The sequence below is a fragment of the Jaculus jaculus genome, chromosome 4, assembly GCF_020740685.1.
Source record: "Jaculus jaculus isolate mJacJac1 chromosome 4, mJacJac1.mat.Y.cur, whole genome shotgun sequence".
NCBI lineage: Eukaryota > Metazoa > Chordata > Mammalia > Rodentia > Dipodidae > Jaculus > Jaculus jaculus.
Window position 1 is genome coordinate 168,283,467 of NC_059105.1, and position 18,905 is coordinate 168,302,371.

The 18,905-nt window shown below is 42.3% G+C and overlaps 1 protein-coding gene across 4 annotated transcripts in view; it reads right to left on the minus strand.

Moving 5' to 3' along the window:
* Gramd1c (GRAM domain containing 1C) overlaps window positions 1–14,273 on the minus strand; it is a 59,270-nt gene extending 44,997 nt beyond the window's left edge. For 2 of the 4 annotated variants that reach the window (XM_045147338.1, XM_045147336.1), the window contains exons 1-3: window positions 13,930–14,267; window positions 9,083–9,201; window positions 4,430–4,562 (exon numbers count right to left, since the gene is read on the minus strand). In XM_045147338.1, coding sequence (XP_045003273.1) covers window positions 4,430–4,562; window positions 9,083–9,126 — 177 coding nt within the window. In that variant the 5' untranslated portion in view covers window positions 9,127–9,201; window positions 13,930–14,267. Of the gene's footprint in view, window positions 1–4,429; window positions 4,563–7,807; window positions 7,924–9,082; window positions 9,202–13,929 lie in introns of those variants that run through there. The other 2 variants (XM_045147337.1, XM_045147339.1) reach the window with 2 other exon arrangements.
* Between the last annotated feature and the right edge of the window lie 4,632 nt (window positions 14,274–18,905).

Genomic DNA, 18,905 nt, shown 5'->3' on the forward strand with positions numbered 1-18,905 from the left:
CCAAGCACTCAGGAAGCAGAAGTAGGAGGATCACCGTGAGTTCAAGGCCAGCCTGAGACTACACAGTGAATTCCAGGTCAGCTTGGGCTACAGTGAGATTCTACCTCAAAAAAAAAGAAAAGAGCCAGGCGTGGTGGCGCATACCTTTAATCCCAGCACTCGGGAGGCAGAGGTAGGAGGATCGCCATGAGTTCGAGGCCACCCTGAGACTCTATAGTGAATTCCAGGTCAGCCTGGGCTGGAGTGAGACCCTACCTCGAAAAAAAAAAAAAAGAAAAGAAAAGAAAACAAGAAAGGAAGGGAGGAAGGGAGGAAACGGGACAGGACAAGAGTAATGGAACAATTAGGCCTTTGGGGTGTGCAAGGGAGAAAAGAAGATCTCTATTAGTTTCCCCAGCTAGTGTGTGCCCCTCATCTTTAGGAAGAACACTCACCCCTCTCTCACAGTCAGTAACTAAAGCAGAAAAAAAAAAAATAGACAGAGAAAAGTCACATGAGTACAGGAGGAAAAGCAATCAATTTCATAGTAAACTCAATTGGCTTAACTGTTAAGAGACTAAGAGATTAGGCATTAAAATACACTGAAAATAAGATATCGTCAATACTTTCTAGAAGCGTTTAATAAAAACATGTCATTTCTATAGTCAACTAAATGACAGGCATTAAAGAATAAATGCTACTGCTATATCAGTATTCAAATGGAACAGATCACAATTAGGCATAGTAAGAATGTAAAAACTCCGTATAAACTACAGCCAAGGATTTTCTTGCACTGTTTGTGTATATAGATGACACCATGCACTTAGACAAGCCTTCTACTTCCCGCCCCAGGAGAGCTTGGAGCAGCGCTGAGCAGGGCTCCAGGGAGGAGACCTGTTTCTACTGGCTACTCAGGTAGCCGAACAACTCCCGGGAGCCAGGACACAGGGGAAAGGATTACCTACTCTACCCAGAGACCTGGTTCTTCAGGCAGAGGGTACTGCTCAAGGCACCAGTTGGCAGATCCAGAAGGTCTGACAATAAACTAGCTTCTTTAGCAGTTTCTTTGCACCACCACACTGCGGTTGCTTCTCGGGCACTTAACTATATTTCATACTATAACGAATGCACATAGATCCCTACGTAAAAGGTAGCAGCTCACTAGTTTAGTGGTTGGCATTTGGGTTATTTTTATTTCAGATATCCTCCTAAATTTCACAAATTGTTACAGGAAATTCATTGCATAACTTAAGAATTAAATTTTCAGGCTGGAGAGATGGCTTAACTGTTAAGGCATTTGCCTGCAAAGCCTAGGGACTCAGGTTCCATTCCGCAGGTCCCACATAAGCCAAATGCACAAGGTGGTACATGCATCTGGAGTTCGTTTGCAGTGACTGGAGGCTCTGCATTGTCCATTCTTTCTCCCTCCCTCCCCCTCTCAGTCTCTCTAAAATAAATTAATTTTTTTAAAAAATTAAAAAACAAATTTTCATTTGGAAAAATATCGTCCCTAACTTTCTGTTATTTCCACCTTTTTTGAAAGCAAAAGTAAAACAAACCGAGATCTGATACTTGTTGCCATCCTGCCACACTATTCTTAAATACAAAAGGAAATAAAAGAACCAAACTTCCATAACCTAGAAACCTCTATACTAAACATCAATCAATGTAGGATTGATTGATCTAATACACTGTTATTCACTCACTTTCCATTTCTCTACTGAGAGAAAAGGTGACTTCCCTTCCAAACAGAGCTAAAGGCAAGACCTAACAGGTTAAGCATGCAGGACGAGGCACAGATCGCGTTCAGGCTGTAGTAAGGACTGTAGCAGAGACTGACAGGTCTCTAAGACCCCAGTCCTCAAAGTTGGACGCTTGTAAAAGGAAAGAGATTTACAAGGAACTCCCTATCCTATTGCCTCCCCGCAATGACTGGTTCCACCTCAGTGAGCCATGCAGAGAGACTGGCATTCAGAACCCCATTCCTTGCCCATGGTCAATGCCTAAGCACCTCAGGAGGCAGAAGTATTGCAAGAAACCCACCACCTGACGCTAGGCTGCGGTGCAGGCGTGAAGTTGGGGAACCTCTCCCCTGAATGCATTCGCCTACCGTTTTCCCAACATTTACTCCAAGAGGATTCTGGGAGCTCCCTGCGGAGGGTGAAAAAGGACCCCTGCTGGCCATATGCAAGTTCACAAGCTGTAACAGTTTGCATAATGCGTGCTAGAAATTGATATAGACCTTCATATGTATTCATTCATTTGATTCTTGTTTTTTTTTAAATTTTTTTAAAGTTTATTTATTTATTTGAGAACGACAGACACAGAGAGAAAGACAGATAGAGGGAGAGAGAGAGAATGGGCGCGCCAGGGCTTCCAGCCTCTGCAAACGAACTCCAGACGCGTGCGCCCCCTTGTGCATCTGGCTAACGTGGGACCTGGAGAACCGAGCCTCGAACCGGGATCCTTAGGCTTCACAGGCAAGCGCTTAACCGCTAAGCCATCTCTCCAGCCCTTGATTCTTGTTTTTGAAAGCCCCTGAACTACTACTTGCGCCTTGTATTTGCGAAAAGAAAGGCAGCTTAAGTAATCAGCTTACTTAAGGTCATGTAGCATCTGCAGCGAAAGTGCTCCTCTCGGCCAATATATAACCCGTAGGCCAGTCAGCACCCCAAAGCGCTGCAGAAGCACACTTGTCTGTCAGAAGGTTGTCTTTAAATACTATTCCTGAGCTGAAGAGATGGCTTAGCGGTTAAGGCACTGGCCTGCAAAGCCTAAGGACCCGGGTTCAATTCCCCAAGTCCCATATACACAAGGTGGCACATGCATCTGGAGTTCGTTTGCAGTGGCTACAGGCCCTGATGTGTGTATTCTCTCTCCCTCTCTCTGTCTTTAATAAATAAATTAAAACAAATCTTTAAAAAATAGATAAATACTATTCTTCACTAAGAAAATGGTTCTGTCGGACCATTTATGTCTGTAGCAGAAATCATACAAAATGTGCTTGGACACATGGATGTGCCAGATGGGGAAAAAAATACAAAAAAAAAAAAATACAATGAAAAACCGCTGGTCTTTTTAGAGAAAAAGAAAGACAACTAGGAAGAAGAAGGTGGAAAAGAAGATGTTACAACTAGGTGTGGTCTGGCAAATGCCTATAATCCAAGTGTTTGGAAGACTGAGCTATTTATTATATAAAAAGACCCTACCTCAAAAAGGGGGAGGGGAGGGGACAGGAGATGGCTGAGCAGCTAAGGCACTTGCATGCAAAGCCTCATGGCCCAGGCTTGATTCCCCAGTGCCCATGTAAAGCCACACACACAAAGTGGCACATGCATCTGGAGTTTGTTTGCAGAGGCACGAAGCCCTGGCATGTCCATTCCCTCCCCACACACAAATAAATACATAAATAAATATTTATTATAAACAACAATAATGACATCTTCAAGTGACTGGAACTCAATGGAATTTAAAAACTAATACATTTCAGGGCTAGAGAGGTGGCTTAGTGGTTAGGCGCTTGCCTGTGAAGCCTAAGGACCCCAGTTCAAGGCTCAATTCCCCAGGACCCACATAAGCCAGGTGTACAAGGTGACACATGCCTCTGGAGTTTGTTTGTAGTGGCTGGAGGCCCTGTGCCCATTCTTTCTCTATCTGCCTCTTTCTCTCTCTGTCTGTCATTCTCAAATAAATAAATAAAAATAAACAAAAAATTATTTTAAAAAAACGAATACACTCCAAATGCTACTTGAAAAAATGAAGAAACTGACAAATTCAGTAGTTAACTAGACTGTCTTCCTTTTTAAAGATATTTTTTATTTGTTTTATTTATTTGAGAGAGAGGGAAAGAAAGAGGCAGATAGGGACAGAAGAGAGAATTAGTGCACCAGGACCTCTAGCTACAACAAATAAACTCCAGTTGCACGCACCACCATGAGCATCTGGCTTACGTGGGAACTGGAGAATCACACCTGGGTCCTTAAGCCTCACAGGCAAGTGCTTTAACCACTAAGCCATCTCTCCGGCCCTGGAATGCCTTCTTTAATAGATGGCTTAAGAAACTTCTACTGTGACTCAGCCTTCTGCTCAAGGGCTCACTTCCTCCATTCAAAATATTTTCTGCCCCACACATAATTCACCCTGGTGGAAATTCTGATGCCAGTAAGTTTCTACACCTAGTTCTATTTTTAAACGATACTTACCCTCCTAGTAGACAGTGCCCAAGGACCTGCAGGCAGACCTTCCCCAGCTCTAAAGAAAATCACCTATTTTTTTTTTTCCACATAACATCAGATACTTACAGACTTAAAAACTCTTCTCCGGCAATAAAGTAAGCAACCTGACAATCCTGAGTTTGAAGACATTTTACGTACTGCATTTTTACTTGATCTTATTATGATTAATACATGTCAGTATCAAATGTAGTTTTAAAGAAACAGAATATACTAACCCCTTTTGATGAATTTTCATCCAACGACTCTGCTCCTGAAACTCGACTAATTGATTCGCGTGTAAAACAGACAGACTTGGGTAATTTTTCATCTTTCTCCCCAGAGTCATCCATGCCGCTCCTTCCGGGGCTTCTGTAAGAAGAAATACAGGGTCACCTCCACCCCAGTAAGTTATTGTTCTCCTCCCTTCGTTAGTACAAACCACCTTATTAAAAATAGATTATCACAATATTACTGGCTATCTTTATGTAAAAGGCCGGGCATAGTGACACACGCCTTTAATCCCAGCACTCGGGAGGCAGAGGTAGGAGTAGAAGTGTGAGTTCAAGGCCAGCCTGAGACTACAAAGAGAATTCCAGGTCAGCCTGGACTAGTGTGAGACCCTACCTTGAAAAAGCCAAGAAATCATGACATCAAAATAAAAGAGAGACTTACTGAGATGGGGAGGAGATATGATGGAGAATGGAATTTCAAAGGGGAAAGTTGGGGGAGGGAGGATATTACCATGGGATATTTTTTATAATCATGGAAAATGTTTTTAAAAAGTGAGAAAAAATAAAATAAGATTAAAAAAAGAAAAAGCCAAGAAGATAAACAATAATAAATAAATAAAACAGCAGCCTAATGTCTTATGCAATATTACCCTGAGGGATGGCGTTGACCTTGGGATGACTCAGAAGGCACCGCAGTGCTGAGAAGTCACAGAGGGGTGCTCAGCACTGAGACATCTCTATCACACCTTCCAAAGCTCAGGGTCCATTGCGGAAGAGGTGGCGGAAAGAATGTGAGAGCCAAAGGAAGGGAATATGTTATTCCAGTCACAAAATGGCCTGGATATCCATGACCTCACAGTGCCTGACACTACCTACACAAGACCATCATAAGAGGAGGAAAAGATCATGAAATCAAAATAAAGAAAGACTGATTGAGAGGGGGAGGGGATCTGATGGAGAGTGGAGTTGCAAAGGGGGAACTTGGGGGGAAGGGAATTACTATGACTTAATGTCTGTAATTATGGAAGTTGTCAATAAATAAACGAATAAAAAAATTATCCTGAGGAAGGAATGAAAAAAGCTAACAGGTAGTTCAGCTCTATTTTCTCTGCTCAGAAGATGGCTGGTTGGTTTACAAACTCACTGCAGGCTGGCCAGATTAGAGGGACTCTGAGGGAAGCAAGTGGGGAAAACGGGTCCTTGGCACTAGCCCACCAGCCAAGCACATGTACTTTAGGATTTGAAGGATGGAGGGAAGAAAAGAGAAAGAAAGAATGAAAACAGAGAAAAAAAATATGAAGACCTGAGGAATGAAAGTTTCAGAGGCTGGAAGAATGATGAAAGAACTGGGAATGAGGATCTTGCCACACAGAAAACACTCAACTACTAGAAGAAATTATAGTTTTACTGGTGATTCAAAGAACTGCTGCTGCCGGGCGTGGTGGCGCACGCCTTTAATCTTTAATCCCAGCACGGGATGGGAGGATTGCCGTGAGTTCGAGGCCACCCTGAGACTACATAGTGAATGCCAGATCTCCCTGAGCTAGAGACCCCACCTTGAAAAACCAAAAAATAAAATAAAGAAAGAAATAAACCTGATCCTAATAGTACAGGAAGCATCTCTCAAAGATTATTATTTTGGGGCTATAGAGATGGCTCAGTAGTTAAGGCACTTGCCTGCAAAGCCTAACGACCTGGGTTTGATTCCTCAGTACCCATGTAAAGCCAGATGCATAAAGTGGCACATGCAACTAGAATTCATTGGCAGCAGCTAGAGGCCCTGGAGTACTCGCTCACTCCCTCTCTCTCTTTCTCTCTCTACATGTATATCTCTGTCTCCCTCTGCTTGCAAATAAAAAAAAAAATTAGGGCTGGAGAGATAGCTTTGTGGTTAAGGTGCTTGCTTGCAAAGCCTAAGGACCCAGGTTCGATTCTCCAGTACCACATAAGCCAGATGCACAATGTGGCATGTTCATCTGGAGTTTGTTAGCAGTGGATTAAAGCCCTGGGCACCCATTCTCTCTATCTGCCTCTCTCTCTCTCTCTCTCTCTTTTTCTCAAATAAGTAATAAAATAAAATATTTTTAAAACATATTTTTAAAATATTTATTTATGCTTTGAAGATTAGAAACTATTCAAGTTGGCAGGGACCTTGAAGCCACCTAATCCCAATGTTTCATTTTCACAGATGAAGAAACTGAGACCAGGGATGTTGAAGGCTTTGCCTGAGATTGCTCACTACCCAACTCTCTATATATTATTGGGTCATCTGGCTTTGTACCTACCTTTGGTACCTGAGGGAGATGAGAAAGCTTTATAGATGGACGACAGCAGTACAATGGAAAATTTTAGCTTCATGGAAAGCTAATTAAACATGCATGTGCAACCATGTAAAACAGACTATAAAATATTGATACTAGAGGCAGACATGGTGGTGCACGCCTTTAATCCCAGCACTCAGAAGGCAGAGGTAAGAGGATTGCCTTGGGTTCTAGGCCACCCTAAGACTATATAGTGAATTCCAGGTCAGCCTGGGCTAGAGCAAGACCCTACCTTGTAAAAACACCAAAAAAATATATAGATAGATAGATAAAATAGATAGATAGCTACTAAACTGAGACAATAGGAATAGGTCCAACAGAATTAGAAGATGAATGAGAGAAGTAAAATTCTATATACACATTAAGACTTTTAAAATATTTGTATTGCAAGACTGATGTGCAACATATTTTTAAACAGTTTTGTTAGGATATAACTGGCATGTAAAATTTGCCTCATCTAAAGTATAGAATTCAGGGCTGGAGAGATGGCTTAGCAGTTATGGCACTTGCCTGCAAAACCTAAGGACCCAGGTTCAATTCTCCAGCATCCACGTAAGCCAGATGCACAAGGTGGCACGTGTGTCTGGAGTTTGATTACAGCAGCTAGAGGCCCTGGTGTGCCCATTCTATCTGCCTCACTCTCTCTCAAATAAGTAAATAAAATACTTTAAAAATTTTTTTAAGTAGCAACTAAACTATACAATTCAGTTTATAGAGAGTTGCCTAACTATGACCACTACCTAATTTTGGAACATTTTCATCATCCCAAAGAAACTTTGCACCTCAGCAGTCATTCTCAGTCTCCTTTCCTCTCGCATCCTAGCAACTATGGATCTGTTCTTCACTGATGCGCTGATTCTGGGTTCCATTCAAGCACAGGGAATCAATCATACTCTATGTGGTCTGCGACTGTCTTCTTTCACTTAACAGAATGATTACTATAGAATTTTAGTGTATTGCCTTTAGTTATTTTTACTGCTATTGTCTCAATTACCAATGGATAAAGTGTACTTCACTTGGGCAAGTTAATAAAAATGTCTACTCTTCTAAATTATATTTTTACCTGTCAAAAATGATCTTTCTCCAATGTAAGAGCCAAAGGAAGGGTAGGACTCCTTACAACGTGCTCCCTCCAGACATAAAATGGCCTGGATATTCATGACGTCACAGTGCCTGACACTACCTACATAAGACCATCATAAGATGAGGAAAAGATCATGACATCAATATAAAAGAGACTGATTGAGAGGGAGAGGGGATATGATGGAGAATGGAATTTCAAAGGGGAAAGTGGCGGGAGGGAGGGTATTACCATGGGATATTTTTTATAATCATGGAAGATGTTAATAAAAATTGAGAAAAAAAAGAAATTGTTTATTCTGCTGATAGGTAAAGAAGATGGTGATGCAGATTTTTTTTCTCAAATTAGGTATCTGAAACACATTTGTTAATATAAATATAAATAATATAAAAGCACTGTTCATTTCTTACAGTTTCTTCTCATGGAGAAAATCAAAATACAAGAATGATCTAATTTTCTTTCCTTTTACACTTTATTTGAATAAAAATGTTGTTATTATTAGGAAAAATAAATAAGTGAATAAATAAAATAAAATTTTAAAAACTGATCTTTCTGGGCTGGAGAGATGGCTTAGCGGTTAAGAGCTTGCCTGAGAAGCCTAAGGACCCTGGTTCAAGGCTCGATTCCCCAGGACCCACGTTAGCCAGATGCACAAGGGGGCGCACGCGTCTGGAGTTTGTTTGCAGTGGCTGGAGGCCCTGGCGTGCCCATTCTCTCTCTCTCTCTCTCTCTCTCTTTCTCTCTCTGTCACTCTCAAATAAATAAATAAAAATTTTTAAAAATTAAAAAAGGATCTTTCCCTATGGTATTAAAGCTCCTCCCACTAATGAGTTCAGAATTCGCTGAGGGCCAAACACATGTCAAGCACAATGCTGGGGAATCCCTGAGGAAAAGTCACAATACCACTCAATCTCTTGAAGTGCCTGCAATTGCTTTATTGTCATCTATAAACTTGGAGAGTTCATCAGTTACTTCTTTAGGCTCTTAAGTTTAAAAAAAAAAAAAAAGATTGTTAAAATTTAGCATTAAGCAAATCCTAAGGGACAAACTTACATTGTTATATTTCTTCATGGCCCACATTTGCTTACCAATTCAACCAACTATTCCCTGCCTTGAACTCTGCTCAGCCACAGAGAACAGAGGCAAACTGTACCCAATGATGAATGAACAGCAATTCAGAATTAGTACAATCTACAATAATTCAATTTTAATACTTAATACATTTTGACATTTCAAATCACTTTCATATTAATGTACCTTGGCTGAACATTCTCTTCAATTGACAGTGATAAGGTTTCCATTTCTTCAGCATTTAAGCCCAGCTCAGTGCCATAGTTTTGCCGGAGCAATTGTCAGGATTCCTGTCTGGTCAGGCTCTAAGAGAACAGAATCATTACACTGAGTATTAAAAAATACAATAAATAACACTGTGATTCTAAACATAAATATCGAAGCCAAGGTGTACAAGTTTTAGGAGTATGATTTTGGTAGCCATTGACCTTCTTACTCCTCCAGTTTAGGTAATCTATAAAAACAGATTAGGGCTGGAGAGCTGGCATAACAGTTAAGATGCTTGCCTGTGAAGCCTAAGGACCCAGTACCCACATAAGCCAGATGCACAAGGTGCCATATGCATCTGGAGTTTGTTTTTAGTGGCTAGAGGCCCTGGTGTGCCCACTCTCTTTCCCCCTCTCTGCCTTTTTCTGTCTAAATAAATAAAATTTTTAAAAAAATTTTTTTAAAAAGCAGACTAATGAAAGCTAGGGACAGTCACAAAGTGTTGGCCTTGCAAGAAAGAGGACCTAAATTCATTCCTTAAAACCCACTTCTTAAAAAGCTAAGCATGGGGCTGGAGAGATGGCTTAGCGGTTAAGCGCTTGCCTGTGAAGCCTAAGGACCCCGGTTCAAGGCTCGGTTCCCCAGGTCCCACGTTAGCCAGATGCACAAGGGGGCGCACGCGTCTGGAGTTCGTTTGCAGAGGCTGGAAGCCCTGGCGCGACCGTTCTCAATCTCTCTCTCTCTGTCTCTTTCTCTCTCTGTGTGTCACTCTCAAATAAATAAATAAATGAACAAAAAAAATTAAAAAAAAAAAAAAAAGCTAAGCGAGGTAGTGCTCCTTGATCCCCTACATGTCAGGTGGTGGACACACAGATCCCTTGGGCCCACTGGCCAGACAAGCCTACTTGGTGGGTTCCAACCCAGTGAGAGGTGTAGTCCTAGCTACTAGAGAGCCAGAAGTGGGAGCACCCCTTAAACCCAAGACCAGCCTGATTAACACAGCCAGTCCCCACCTCAGGAGCATAAAAAAAATCACCACTTTTTTTTTTTTTTTTTTTTTTGGTTTTTCGAGGTAGAGTCTGACTCTGGTCCAGGCTGACCTGGAATTCACTATGTAGTCTCAGGGTGGCCTTGAACTCACAGTGATCCTCCTAGCTCTACCTCCCAAGTGCTGGGATTAAAGGTATGCGCCACCACGCCCGGCTCTAAAATCACCATTATATCTAATTCTTATACCAACTCTGTCAGATGGGTCTCATTAACTTTCCTTTCTTTTTTTTTTTTTTAATACTTTACTGCCAGGCGTGGTGGTGCACGCCTTCAATCCCAGCACTCAGGAGGCTGAGTTAGGAGGATCACCATAAGTTCGAAGTCACCCTAAGACTACAGAGTTAATTCCAGGTCAGCTTGGGCCAGAGTGAGACCCTACCTCGAAAAACAAAACAAACAAACAAACAAATAAAAAAGTATAATAAGGGCTAGAGAGATGGCTTAGCAATGAAGGCACTTGTCTGTGAAGCCTAAGGACCCAGGTTTGATTCTCCAGGATCCACGTAAGCCAGATGCAGTACGTGGCAAGGCATCTGTAACTCATTTGCGGTGGCTGGAGGCCCTGGTGATCCATTCTCTCTCTCTCTTATCTGCCTCCTTCTCTCTCTCTCTAATAAATAAATAATTTTAAAATGTATAATCAACTAATACTATAAATGTAAAGTCAAATGTTTTAATTTTTTATAAAACAATTTGTTGAAGCCAGGCATGGTGGCGCACGCCTTTAATCCCAACACTCGAGAGGCAGAGTTAGGAGGATCGTTGTGAATTTGAGGCCACCCTGAGAGTACATAGTGAATTCCAGGTCATCCTGGGCTAGAGTGAGACAGACCCTACCTCGAAAAGCCAACAACAAATAATTTTTTTTATTGTTTCTAGCAATTACTGATCTGAAATCCATCTAGCTACAGTCATCATTCAGAATCATAACCATTCATGTCAATGTATAACCTATGCTTCTAACTCACAATGTATCTTAAGAGTTTAACCATTTTTAAAACCTTGTACATCACTGACCTTTAAATGATATTTTCCCACAACATAAAAGTGCAAGAGGCCAGGCGTGGTGGTACATGCCTTTGATCCCAGCATCTGGGAGGCAGAGGTAGGAGTTGCTAGAATTAGAGGCCACCCTGAGACTACATAGTGAAATCCATGTCAGCCTGGGCTAGAAGAACAAGACCCTACCTCAAAAAAAAAAAAAAAAAAAAGAAGAAGAAAGAAAGAAAAAAGGAAGGAAGGAAATAAATAAATATGGGGAATGCAAGAGGATGATTTTCAGAATATCTCTTTTGATTTACTGTAAACCAGGTGCAGCAAGCTCTTCCTTGGTAAGAAGTAGCAAATCAGTGTTAAAATCACCAACTGTAGAACCCAGTGCATTACTTAAAGAAACAAAAACAGCCCTGCTACAGTAGCTGACAATCTGATTGCTAGGAGTGGAGTTGACGGTGTGTTTAAGCAAGGCGACATAAGGGGAGATAAGAGAAGGGGTAAGACTGCTGGCAAGAGTTTGCTTCTCTTTCATTCATTCCGGGGATATCTATTGAGTACCAAAAGGTACCACTGCACTAAGATGCTAAGGAGGTTAAAATGTCTCTAGGTTAAAGAGTGGGGTTTCGCCGGGCGTGGTGGCGCATGCCTTTAATCCCAGCACTCGGGAGGCAGAGGTAGGAGGATTGCTGTGAGTTCAAGGCCACCCTGAGACTCCATAGTGAATTCCAGGTCAGCCTGGGTTACAGTGAGACCCTACCTCAAAAAACCAAAAAAAAAAAAAAAAAAAAAAAAACCAAAAACCAAAAACAAACAAACAAAAAAAAAGAGTGGGGTTTCAAAGGGGCAAGTGAGGGAAGGGAGGGAATTACCATGGGTTATTGTCTATAACTATGGAAATTGTCAATAAAAAAAGAAAGAAATCTCCAGGTCAAGCTATTGGCTTACTTATATATTTGAAGAGATATGGGACACTCTTAAACATGACAAGATGTGACGGAAGGAGCCACAAGTTGGGACATTATGCACAGAGACACTGCCTCTTCTGATGGCTACCCCCACAATGAACGACCCACAATCCCCATGGGTATAACCAGCATCCCCAACAAGGAGGGTCCCTTCGGAGTGGGGAGGACAGGATGAAGATGAGGATGATACCAACATGTGCTGTTTACACACTGAGTATGTACATAAGTAATAAAGAAAAAATGGTAAAAAAAAAAAAAAAAAGATATCACTGAAGGAATGGTAGATTCAACATGACACATGAAAGTCTAAAGGAAGGAAATGTTACTCTGGATTTGGGTGACCAGATAAGGACCCAAAGTGCAGAAGGGCTTTCAGCTGAGCTCAAGGAAAGATGGATGGGGAGAATGGAGAACTGAGGGAAAATGAGGAGAGAGAAACCAACACACATGCATAAACCTGAGTACGTTTGTTTTGAAGCCAGTGAATAATCTATCAATCAGCGCAAATGGAATAGCATTTTAGGTTAGAAACCGAAAGCAGTAAGGATTTCATGAGGTCAAAATGTGTCAATGCCTTGAATTCATCCCTGGTTTCCTACAACAAACCCCATTCCCTGTCTTCCCTGTCCAGCAGCTGTGGTATCTCCACTTGCTTTATTCATGCCTTTCCTTCCATTTCAAGGAGACACAGAGCTTAAAAGGGAAAATTTCTGCACCTTAGGATGCTAGCTCCCAATCTCCCATGCCCAGATTACTAAAACACCACAAAGACAGACAGTAACAACTCAGATATTATCAGTATTACAAAATGTCAAAAAAAAAAAATCCAAGTAATTATCTACAACAAGGCTGTTCTGGTTAAGAAACATGGCAAGCTCCACTGCTTAGGAGCTCAAATATATATATATGAAGCTAGAGTAGAAATCTTAAGACTGAGAACCTTTCACCAAAAATAACGCATGTTTAGGAAACAGGAATTTTGGAATGTTTATTATTTAATATAACCACTTTCTTGGCAGACAATCTTTTGAAGCAGAATGATCCAGAGAAGAAAAAAATTAAAAAGGACTGTTAGTAAAAGGCAGAATTTCAGAAGCCACTGGCCTCAATCCTAAAGGAACTGCTGATTTCCATCCAAGGATTCATTTGTGAACTCTTTTTTTTTTCTTTAACAGTAGCAGTTCATACTACTAAATGACTAATTCTTCTAAATACATTGCCTTGAATAGTTTTATGTCAGAAAAGGGTGGTTAGGTTTCTGAACAGAAGCTGGCAGTTTTGTTTTGTTTTTTTTTTTTACTGTACTTGTGTAAGATGAAGCGTGAATAAAAACGCTCCTGAAATAATGACTTCTGAAGACAAGAATAAAGTGACCAATAAATCAATGAGCTCTCAGATGGCTTCCTAACTGTAAAGAAACGAAACTGATGCGCTATCGTAACAACAAAATACTGTTTGATTTGACTACATAAACACACGTTAAAATTTTTGTCAAGTGCTATAAGAAAGTGAATCAGCAGGGTAATCTCAACCTATTTTGCGACCTCTTACTTAAATTAAATGCATAACCAGTTACTAGACAACAAAATAAAACTCAATGCATTCACCATGTTGCACATTTGCTAATGTGTTAAAAAATAACTTTTTCTACAAGGTTGTCCAGTTGTCATAGAAATGTGGATATTTACAGTCCCACATTCAAAAACATGTCTAGTCAGATAGTCACACTGTTTCAATAATTAGAAGCAGGACCCACCTGCCTGGGTAACCTTAAAAAAAAATGACCTTCATTTTAGATAAAAGCTGACCACCTACCTGCAAGCAAAGGAGTGTCTGTCTTCCCTCTTCTGCCTACGGAGCCCCAGTTAACAAAATAAAGATAAACCCAGCAGGGATCAGATCGTACTGGAAAACCAGGGGATCAGTTTCTGGCCCAGAAAGCTTAGTATTCTAAGCATTCTGCAATGGCCTCAGTCCTCGTCCCCGGGGGGGAACTTCAAAGATTTAATGACAACCACATAAAATCGCCACTTCAGTTTCCTACTTTTGTTAGAAGACACTTTCCGCGTAGTAGCCAAGCTCAAGTGCAGTTTAAAGCCCTTGACTCGTCACTTCCTGGTTTTTCCATTTAGCCTTCTCAACCTGGCGGCAAGTCCTCCCTCACTCTACAGGTTCCTAAGCCACTCCTCGTAGAAGAGGGCGCAGGTAAACAGGGTTCTATTAAAGGGACAGCTCCTAATTTCTTCTGTTCTACACACAGACCAGGTGTAACTGAGACTCTCTCATTTATGTTCAATTAATGTAAATACCCATTGCAATATTATTTTAATCCCACTTAAAAATTAACTACGGTAGGGCTGCAGGGATGGCTTAGTGGCTAAGGTGTTTGCCTGCAAAGCCAAAGGATCCCGGTTCTAGTCACCAGAACCCATGTAAACCAGATGCACAAGAGGGGGACATGCATCTGGAGTTCCTTGCAGCAACTGGAGGCCCTGGCGTGCCCATTCTCTCCCTCTCTCTCTTATAAATAAATAAATAAATAAATAAATAAATAAATAAATAAATAAATAATTTTTTAAAAAATTAACTATGGTAAAGCTTAAATTTCTTCTCCATGCCAATTCTTTCAGTTCATCTCTGGCAAGTGAAGGCTGCTCACTCATACAGCATTTCTCCACTGCTGGTGGACTTCTAGGCCAGGCACGGATCCTAATCTCCTGAGCAGTGTGATTGGAATGTCAGCAAACAGCAGGAAGAGCCAGCTACTCAGGTCGAGCAATTCCAACGTGCAGTTGGCACATAGTTCATCAATGAAAACTTGAAGGTGACCTCTTGGTTACTCAATAGTTCTGTCCTTTAAAATATTTCTGACTTTAACTTTTCAGTGACATTTCCTGACAGAGACCTGGATCATAACAAACAGGACCAACTTATCCCAACAGAAGATATTTCTCCTAAATGAATTTCTAGGGTTTTTTTTTGGGGGGGGGTTTCGAAGAAGGGTCTCACTCTAGCACAGACTGACCTGGAATTTGCTAGGTAGTCTCAGGGTGGCCTTGAACTCATGGCAGTCCTCCTACCTCTGCCTCCCAAATGCTGGGATTAAAGGTGTACACCACCATGCTTGGCTTCTAAATGAATTTCTATCAAATCACCCCATCAGTTTAGGAGAGTGTACAGGCAGATCAAATAGTACTTGATGGGCTACAAGGACCAACCTGTGGGGTTGCTAAAGTCTGATCATTTTTGTTGTTGTTGTTGATTTATTTGGGAGCAACAGACAGAGAGGGAAAGAGGCAGATAGAAAGAGACAGAGATTGGGTGTCCCAGGACCTCCAGCAGCTGCAAACAAACTCCAGACGCATGCGCCCCCTTGTGCATCTGGCTAACGTGGGTGCTGGGGAATCGAGCCTTGAACCAGGGTCCTTAGGCTTCACAGGTAAGCTTTTAACTGCTAAGCCAGCTCTCTGGCCCTAAAGTCTGATCATTTTAGGCTTCACAGGCAAGCGCTTAACCGCTATGCCATCGCCCCAGCCCAAGTTTGATCATTTTATAGCAGGGCAGAAGGAGACCAGAATAACACTGGCAAATTCTGCTCCTTCTGTAAAGGAAGCAATGACAGAGGCCAGCTTCCACGGTAAGTTGTGGTGCTTTTTCTGCATTTTACTAGTTCTCATTAGCTGAAACTAGAGGAATATATACTTACCTTACTCTGCTGACCAAATGATTATGAAAAAAATTAAGTGCAATTCTTCTTAAAGACAAAAACCCCCATAGCGAAACAGGCTGCTGGCAGATAAAGCAGAACTGCATTTAGTAGGCTGAACAGAAGAAAACCGAACCCCAAAAAAGCTTAACAGGCAAGGAAGGGATGAGTAGAAAACCAGTGGCTACCAGGAAAGGCTGAGGGAAACCCCTGAGGGGTAAGAGTGATGTCGTCGGAGTCAAGGGAAGAAGGAGGTATTTCCAGATGCAGGAAGTGTACAGAGGTGCCAGGTGCTGTTGAAAGGCAGGTGAGATAAGAATGTGCTGAGCAATGTATGGCAAATGCCAGCAGCTGCCGCAGGCGGTCACGTGGCCTGGAGGTCACGGGGAGCGGGGCGTGTGCCAAAGAGCCCTGTGCGCCCCGCTGGGCTAACGTGGCCGGGACAGGACGCTGGCTGGCAAAGGAACCTGGTGGCTTCAGGCGGAGAAGAGATAGCTTTGGATCGCTGCTTTCAGAAGATGCTTTTAGCATGACCACTTAGCAACAACCTCAAGGACAGATTCGATTAGTTAGACAGAGACAGCCAGAAAACAGTGAAGACCTGGGTGACCAAGAACACGGGAGAGGCAAGGATGTATCGCTCAGGTCTCTAGCTTGAGTGACTGGGCTCAAGTTCGCTCACAAAGGAGGGATGGGCGCAGTTGTTCTACCAACCGAAACAGGTCGAAAAGGTGGGAGGGGGAGGGGAGAGGAACAACATAGGAATAAAAAAAAAACAAAAACCCTCTACCCTGCAGGCTACCAGAAAGCACATTGAAGATAATTAGCAATGTTATATTTTCAAGGTAGATTCAAATGTTGCATTTATTGGATTTCTAGCACCAGTAGAAAACTTCTCATGTACCCAGTAACTCTCCAAAAAAGAATGATCATGGTAGCCGGGTGTGGTGGTGCACACCTTTAATCCCAGCACTCGGGAGGCAGAGGTAGGAGGATCGCCATGAGTTCAAGGCCACTCTGAGACTCCATAGTGAATTCCAGGTCAGCCTGAGCTAGAGTGAGACCCTTCCTCGAAACCTTCCCCCTTCCCCTGTAAAAACAAAAATGATCATGGATCGTGGAGACAATGGTGGTGCATGCCGCCCAGTCCTTGGCAAGCTGAGGTGGGCGGATCAGATAGCTGTGAATTTGAGGCCAGCCTGAGCTACAGAGTAAGTACCAGGTAAACCTGGGCTAGAGCGAGAACCTACCTTCTGTGTGGGGGTGGGGGGGATCTGAAGAATGCTTACTGGAGAATGGTAATGGGGAAAAGAAGGATTCGGTAAGGGTGAGAGTTGTCTGGAGAGTGAGGTTGGATAACACTCTTCCAGAAGGCTGGCTTGCAAGCAGCCCTCTGTGGAGAACAGCCTTGGCAGTGCCAATGTCCTAGAAGTGAGCTCAGGGAGGGTGACCTAAGTAAGGCACAAAACTGGCTGCTGAGATTGAAATACACAAGGTTGTATGTTCCTTTCTGATGAACGGACGTCTTTCATTCTACCGCCTAGGACACCTGAATGCCTTGCAGGTCCGGTGGTCATCAGCAAGTGACATAAGCTTGACTCTGAGCAAAGATAGACAGTTTTCGGGAACAGGTGGCTGCAACCCGGAGATGCCTGATAATTCGCCTGCGTCTCCCATGCATTTCCACACTGCACGAAGTCTGTCTCCGTTGCGCACTCCTTTTCTGTCCTAAGTTCTTGGTCTGCGTCTCGGCAAGCCTCCTTCAGATTAACACATGCCCTCCGTTGTCACTAATGCAGTCAGTCAATGTTTCCTTTTTGCTGGGGTTGTTTTGCGTGTGTGTGTTGGGCATGTTCCTGTGAGTAGACACAGCGCCACAAGGCTCCTCCTGTCTCTGCCTCCCTAGTGCCGGGATTACAGGCGCTCACCACCACACTTGGCTTTCAGGTGGGTGCTGGGAATCCAAATTCGAGTCCTTATGTTTGCACAGAAAGCACTGTACCAACTGAACCATCTCACCATCCCCTCAATCGAATGTTTTAAAACATTGTTTCGCTCAATGGATGTGGCAAACAGGCCCTCTTCTGCCTTCTATTTAGTGATTGCCCAAATGGAAAACTAGAATGACATGTAGAATTTGCAGAGGGTGAGTCCCTATACTGTTCAAAAGATCCCTCTGGGCTGGAGAAATGGCTTAGCAGTTAAGGCACTTGCCTTCAAAGCCAAAGGATCCAGGTTCAATTCCCTAGGACCCACATAAGCCAGATACACTAGGTGACACAGGCATCTGGAGTTCATTTACAGCAACTGGAGGCCCTCTCTCTCTCTCTTCTTCTTCTTCTTCTTCTTCTCCTTCTTCCTCCTCCTCTCTCTCTTTCTGCTTCTTTCTCTCAAATAAATAAATAAAAACAAAATATAAGGAAAAAAAGCTCCACTTATCACCTCATGCCTGAATTTAACAATAAATGCTACGTCCCTTTACCCTTTGGGAATAAGCCTGAAAGCTTTGCTGTCTCTTTAAGTCTTGATAGTGTACATGAGTGCAGATTTCTGTCCTATAAGGTCCTGTGCTTAAATATTCACACTTGGGGTATACTGCTAAGTTTCACGGTAGCCCCATGGATTAGAACGAGAAGAAAATGAGGGCGGGGGAGAGTAAAGCTTGATCCTGTAAGAATCCTGCCTATATTACCAGTAATCCTAAAACCAATAGCAGAGTTATGTCAGTAGGAATATAAAAGGTTTAACAAAGTTGTAACCAAAAAGTCCTTGATTTTTAACCCTTTTTTACTACTGATATTATTACATATACATCCTGTTTTCTTATTAATTCAAGTATGTAGAAAATAAGATGACTTTATATTTTATACTTCACTACTTGGAGATAGAATTTCCTTATGTTTTTATTAAATTATTATTATTTTTATCAGAGAAGAGCAAGCAAGAGAGAGAAAGAGAGAGAGTTGGCACGCCACAGCCTCCAGCCACTACAATTGAACTCCAGGCACACACGCCATCTTGTGCGCACATGCAACCTTACACACTTGCGTCCCTGTGTGTCTGGCTTGTGTGGCACCTGGAGCGT